Source organism: Solanum verrucosum, unplaced genomic scaffold, assembly GCF_900185275.1.
Source record: "Solanum verrucosum unplaced genomic scaffold, falcon-dt-bn FXZP01000700.1, whole genome shotgun sequence".
NCBI classification, from domain to species: Eukaryota; Viridiplantae; Streptophyta; class Magnoliopsida; order Solanales; family Solanaceae; genus Solanum; species Solanum verrucosum.
In genome coordinates this window covers 4,953-11,926 of record NW_026020755.1, presented here as the reverse complement: position 1 = coordinate 11,926, position 6,974 = coordinate 4,953, and the positions used below count along the sequence as shown (strand labels likewise).

General features: G+C 33.0%; 1 protein-coding gene across 1 annotated transcript; it reads left to right on the top strand.

Moving 5' to 3' along the window:
- The first annotated feature begins 7 nt into the window (after positions 1-7).
- Positions 8-5,167, top strand: LOC125812763 (NAD(P)H-quinone oxidoreductase chain 4, chloroplastic-like). The gene has a single exon (XM_049492237.1). It carries the CDS (start codon positions 3,831-3,833, stop codon positions 4,980-4,982), a length of 1,152 nt encoding a protein of 383 aa, XP_049348194.1. The 5' UTR covers positions 8-3,830; the 3' UTR covers positions 4,983-5,167.
- Positions 5,168-6,974: the final 1,807 nt, after the last annotated feature.

The window sequence follows — 6,974 nt, the reverse complement described above, 5'->3', positions numbered from 1 at the left end:
GATAAGGTTATTAATCAACAAAGAAAAATTAAAATTCTTAAAAGATGAGATAAATTCAGAAGCACTTATTTATTAGTTTTAAATATAGCAGACAGAATTCCATTGGTCTAATTTGGGACCTTAGGATAGATTTTGACTCTATCTGACAAACATATCAAGATAAAGAATAGGAAAGGGCCCTTAGGTTTATTTGTGACCTCTGAGGAGCCGTATGAGGTGAAAATCTCACGTACGGTTCTGGAATAGCGATGGGCACAGTGATGTTATCATCGACTATGATTATCTAACAGTTCAAGTACAGTTGATATAGTGGAAGCGCAGTCAAAATATGGTTTTTGGGGGTGGAATTTGTGGCGTCAACCCATCGGGTTTATCGTTTTTCTAATTTCTTCTCTCGCCGAGTGTGAAAGATTACCTTTTGATTTACCAGAAGCAGAAGAAGAATTAGTAGCAGGGTATCAAACCGAATATTCAGGTATCAAATTTGGTTTATTTTACATTGCTTCATATCTGAATCTACTAGTTTCTTCATTATTTGTAACAGTTCTTTACTTGGGAGGTTGGAATCTTTCTATTCCGTACATATTTGTTCCTGAGCTATTTGGCATAAATAAAGGGGGTAAAGTCTTTGGAACACTAATTGGTATCTTTATCACATTAGCCAAAACTTATTTGTTTTTGTTCATTCCTATTGCAACAAGATGGACTTTACCGAGGCTGAGAATGGACCAACTATTAAATCTTGGGTGGAAATTTCTTTTACCGATTTCTCTAGGTAATCTATTATTGACAACCTCGTCCCAACTTCTTTCACTGTAAAAGACCACAATATCCTAGATTCACGACTTGTCTCAAACAAGAGAAAGAAACAAGCATAAAATCTTTTTTATAGATATTCAACATATGCTCCCTATGATAACTGAATTCATAAATTATGGTCAACAAACAATACGAGCCGCCAGATACATCGGCCAAGGTTTCATGATTACCCTGTCCCACGCAAATCGTTTACCTGTAACTATTCAATACCCCTACGAAAAATTGATCACATCGGAACGTTTCCGAGGCCGAATACACTTTGAATTTGATAAATGCATTGCTTGTGAAGTATGTGTGCGTGTATGTCCTATAGATTTACCCGTTGTTGATTGGAAGTTGGAAACTGATATTCGAAAGAAACGATTGCTTAATTACAGTATTGATTTTGGAATCTGTATATTTTGTGGTAATTGCGTTGAGTATTGCCCAACAAATTGTTTATCAATGACCGAAGAATATGAACTTTCTACTTATGATCGTCACGAATTGAATTATAATCAAATCGCTTTGGGTCGCTTACCAATGTCAGTAATTGATGATTACACAATTCGAACAATTTCGAATTTACCTCAAATAAACAATGAATAAACCCTTAATTCGATTCAAAAAAATTACGAATTACGAAGGCTTAGTTCGGATCTAAAACAATGAGATTTTTGCTTGGGCAATTCAAACTAGTGGTTGCTTAATGAGACTCCTAGCTTAATTTAGATTGAAAACAAAACCGATTTCAATATTATATATTATAATAGTAATGGTTTCAAAGTAGATAAATGATATCAAAAATAGATAGGTTTAAACTACTCTTTCGACGAATAAAGAATGGATAGTGGTCCAATAAAATAAAAGCATCTACGTCAATTCATACCCATTAGACTTTCATTCAATTAACAATTTCAAAGTATCATAAAAAATAGAAAAACTTCTTTTTTCCTGGTCAGGTCAATAAAGTCATGAAATTCTTCGTTTTTGATTTTTTATAAAAAATGGATTTATCTGAACCAATACATGATTTTCTTTTAGTCTTTCTAGGATCGGGTCTTATATTAGGGGGTCTAGGAGTGGTATTACTTCCCAATCCAATTTATTCGGCCTTTTCCTTGGGATTGGTTCTTATTTGTACATCGTTATTCTATATTCTATCTAACTCCTATTTTGTAGCTGCTGCGCAGCTACTTATTTACGTAGGAGCTATAAATGTTTTAATCATTTTTGCTGTGATGTTCATGAATGGCTCAGAATATTACAAGGATTTTCATCTTTGGACCGTAGGAGATGGAATTACTTCGATGGTTTGTATAAGTCTTTTTATTTCACTAATTACTACTATTTCAGATACGTCATGGTACGGGATTATTTGGACTACAAGATCAAACCAGATTATAGAGCAAGATTTTCTAAGTAATAGTCAACAAATTGGAATTCATTTATCAACAGATTTTTTTCTCCCATTTGAACTTATTTCCATAATCCTTTTAGTTGCTTTAATAGGTGCAATTGCTGTAGCTCGTCAATAAAAAATTTCTATTAAAACTTGGAATTCAAATAAAATTTTGTTCTGTCTTATCACATTAATTTTCCTTGAATTCTATTTGAATTCTAGCTGGATAAATAGAAAGACTTTAGGTCAATCTAGTACCAATCTATTTCTTTGTTCCATACTTGTTATATACTAGTCAATGAAATTAGTTGAATTGTTGTTCATATTGAAAGGAGTCGAGATTGATAAGGAGTTGTTTAATGATTCTCGAACATGTACTTGTTTTGAGTGCCTATTTATTTTCTATCGGTATCTATGGATTGATCACAAGTCGAAATATGGTTAGAGCCCTTATGTGTCTTGAACTTATATTGAATGCGGTTAATATAAATTTTGTAACATTTTCTGATTTTTTTGATAATCGTCAATTAAAGGGAGACATTTTCTCAATTTTTGTTATAGCTATTGCAGCCGCTGAAGCAGCCATTGGCCTGGCTATTGTTTCATCAATTTACCGTAACAGAAAATCAACTCGTATCAACCAATCAAATTTGTTGAATAATTAATATTAATCATCTAGATTCTAATATTGAGAAATCAATTTTAATTAGCATGTTTACTACGTAAAGTATGATCTTGTTTGCAAAACATAAGAAATCAAAGTATTTTGGCCTCTCTCATATCTCATAAACCAATCCAGAAAGGGGTTGATTAGAAAATCATGATAACTCATTGATTCATCTGGTATCTAAATATATGATTCGTTTCTAAGTTTACTAGATCGAAAATTTATAACATTCAAAAACGTATAGACCCAATGTCACATTCAGTAAAGATTTATGATACGTGTATAGGATGTACTCAATGTGTCCGAGCCTGCCCCACTGATGTATTAGAAATGATACCTTGGGACGGTTGTAAGGCTAAACAAATTGCTTCTGCTCCACGAACAGAGGACTGTGTTGGTTGTAAGAGATGTGAATCCGCCTGTCCAACAGATTTCTTGAGTGTCCGAGTTTATTTATGGCATGAAACAACTCGCAGTATGGGTCTAGCTTATTGATACGTTCGAGAAAACTCTACTTGAATCCATTTAATTTTTTTACCGACAAACCTGTGCTCGAAAATAAAAATATTTTGAGCACGGGTTTTTTTGGTCCAAGTGTATCTTGTCTTTACTACGAATTATTTTCCTTGGTTAACAATAATTGTCGTTTTTCCGATATTTGCGGGTTCTTTAATTTTCTTTCTTCCCCATAAAGGAAATAGGGTAATTAGGTGGTATACGATATGTATATGTATTTTAGAACTCCTTCTAACAACTTATGCATTTTGTTATCATTTCCAATCGGATGATCCATTAATCCAACTAGTAGAGGATTATAAATGGATCGATTTTTTTGATTTCCATTGGAGATTAGGAATAGATGGACTTTCTATAGGACCCATTTTATTAACAGGATTTATCACTACTTTAGCGACTTTAGCGGCTTGGCCAGTTACTCGAGATTCTAGATTATTCCATTTTCTCATGTTAGCAATGTACAGTGGTCAAATTGGATCATTTTCGTCTCGGGACCTTTTACTTTTTTTCATCATGTGGGAGTTAGAATTAATTCCTGTTTATCTACTTCTAGCCATGTGGGGAGGAAAGAAACGTCTGTACTCAGCTACAAAATTTATTTTGTACACGGCGGGGGGTTCTGTTTTTCTCTTAATGGGAGTTTTGGGTGTTGCTTTATATGGTTCTAATGAACCAACATTAAATTTTGAAACATCAGTTAATCAGTCATATCCTGTGGTTTTAGAAATAATCTTCTATATTGGATTTTTTATTGCTTTTGCTGTCAAATCGCCCATTATCCCCCTACACACATGGTTACCAGATACCCATGGAGAAGCACATTACAGTACTTGTATGCTTCTAGCCGGAATCTTATTAAAAATGGGAGCGTATGGATTAATTCGAATCAATATGGAATTATTACCTCATGCCCATTCTATATTTTCTCCTTGGTTGATGATAATAGGTACAATACAAATAATCTATGCAGCTTCAACATCTCTTGGCCAACGGAATTTAAAAAAAAGAATAGCCTATTCCTCTGTCTCCCATATGGGTTTCATAATTATAGGAATTAGTTCTCTAACCGATACGGGACTTAATGGAGCCCTTTTACAAATAATCTCTCATGGATTTATTGGTGCTGCACTTTTTTTCTTGGCGGGAACGACTTATGATAGAATCCGCCTTGTTTATCTTGACGAAATGGGCGGAATAGCTATTCCAATGCCAAAAATGTTCACGATGTTCAGTAGCTTTTCGATGGCTTCCCTTGCATTACCAGGTATGAGTGGTTTTGTTGCCGAATTGATAGTATTTTTTGGAATAATTACCGGCCAAAAATATCTTTTAATTCCAAAACTACTAATTACTTTTGTAATGGCAATTGGAATTATATTAACTCCTATTTATTCATTATCTATGCCACGCCAGATGTTCTATGGATACAAGCTATTTAACGCCCCGAAGGATTCTTTTTTTGATTCTGGACCGCGAGAGTTATTTCTTTCGATCTCCATCTTTTTACCCGTAATAGGTATTGGTATATACCCCGATTTCGTTCTTTCATTAGCAGTTGACAAGGTCGAAGTTATTCTATCTAATTTTTTTTATAGATAATTGGATGACTGAAATAAAAAAACCTATGTTTGTTTTTAAAAACATTCTTGGACAATGAAAAAAAGAAGACTTTTTTTCTTCTCTTAACTTAAGAATTAAGTAAAAACAATGAAATTGAACTACATATGGTAGAAAACCGTGTGAATCATCAATACAATATTTGATTCACACGGTCCGCATGCTGGTTCATACAATGCGTCGCCCGCTCTTGTATTTGTAATAACTTGTCTTGAATTCAATTAAATGTTGATGGAAAAGAACCATAACTATGTAACCCTATTCCTAATAGATTGACCCCAAAATAGCATATCCAAATTATAAGAAAACCTATAGACGCTACAATTGCAGAATTTGGACCCCGCAAATTTCTATTTGTTCGAGTATGTAAATAAATTGCAAATACGATCCAAGTAATAAATGCCCAAGTTTCTTTTGGATCCCAATTCCAATAGGACCCCCACGCTTCATTAGCCCATACCGCTCCCGAAAGGATTCCTATGGTTAAAAAAGTAAATCCTAAACTAATAACCCGATAACTCCAATAATCCAATTGTTGAATCAATTGGGACCTGTAATAATTTTGAGCACAAAAAAACGAAGTATTTTCGACAACATTTTCACCCAAGAAAAATGACTCGTTTAAAAAACCATTGCTCTTATAAAAAAGCTTTCTGTTTTTTCGAAATGTAATCACTAGAAGTGCTACTGATAATAACGATCCACATAAAAGGGCTGCATAGCCCAATATCATCATACTTACGTGCATTATTAACCACTCAGATTGAAGAGCAGGTACTAATATTCCAGATTGGTGTATTTCAGTTAAAATACCTGAAGTAGCAAAGCCTTGGGTCAAAATAGCACTTGGTCCAGTTATTTTACTTAAAATTAAAACATTTTTTTTGAAATATGGAATTATATGAATAAGGGAGAAACTCCATGAAAGGAAAATTAATGATTCATATAAATCGCTTAGTGGGAAATGTCCTGAAGAAATCCAACGAGTAACTAATAATCCTGTTATACAGAAAAAAGTAACTATTATGCCCTTTTCTGACGAATCGTATAGTTTTACAATTTCATCGACTAAAAAGGTTATCAAATGAATTGTAATTACAATTGAAACGATCGAAAAGGAAATGTGAGTTAATATATGCTCTAAGGTTGAAAATATCATAAAAAATCTTAAAAAAGAAGAGTCCCTTAATTACATAATTCTAAAATGGAAATCGGGAATTGAATTCATTATAAGATCTATTTATCCTTTTTAGAAGATGCTATGCCGCCACTCGGACTCGAACCGAGATGCATTAGCACTGCTTCCTAAGAGCAGCGTGTCTACCAATTTCACCATAGCGGCTTGTCTTGAACTCATAATAGCCTATGAATAAGCAATCGTCGAGATTGAGTAAGCTATTTTAGTTTAGTAATGATTCAAATGGATCAATAACAATAAAAAGTTGTTCAAATAGGAATTTGAGGTTGAAGGTTCATTATTTTTGATTTGAGTTTAGAGTCTTAGTTTTTTTTATTTAACCTATTTAACCTGGGACTTTCCTATATTTTATACTTTCCTCGAATTCAACTCTTGTAACTAAACCGTTCTATACTTCTATACTCAATTAAGGAATAGAGTTCAAAAAGTTTTTGTTTTCATTGTTTAAGCAGCAATTTCTTATTTTTTTTTCATAAATCTAAAATAAAACAAAAAAGGGATTTTGACGACAAAATAGAAAGAAAAGAACCAATTTTGCATCGCTAAAAATTCACAATTAGTCATACAAAATTTCATTAAGCAATTTTCTCTATTGGGTTAAGGGCAAGATATACATGGGGGTCTATATAATAATTCAGAGAAAATAAAAAGGTTTCAAAATAGAATCAATTACTTTCAATGAGTTCTTAACTTTCACTAAAGATTTTTATATACGTTCTTCTATAGATATGCAAATATAGAATTTTATTTGCATTTTATTCTGCAAATAGGTCGAT

What these genes read in the sequence shown, in the direction of transcription:
- LOC125812763 (XM_049492237.1), top strand. Translation starts at nt 3,831, where the DNA reads ATGTTAGCAATGTACAGTGGTCAAATTGGATCATTTTCGTCTCGGGAC.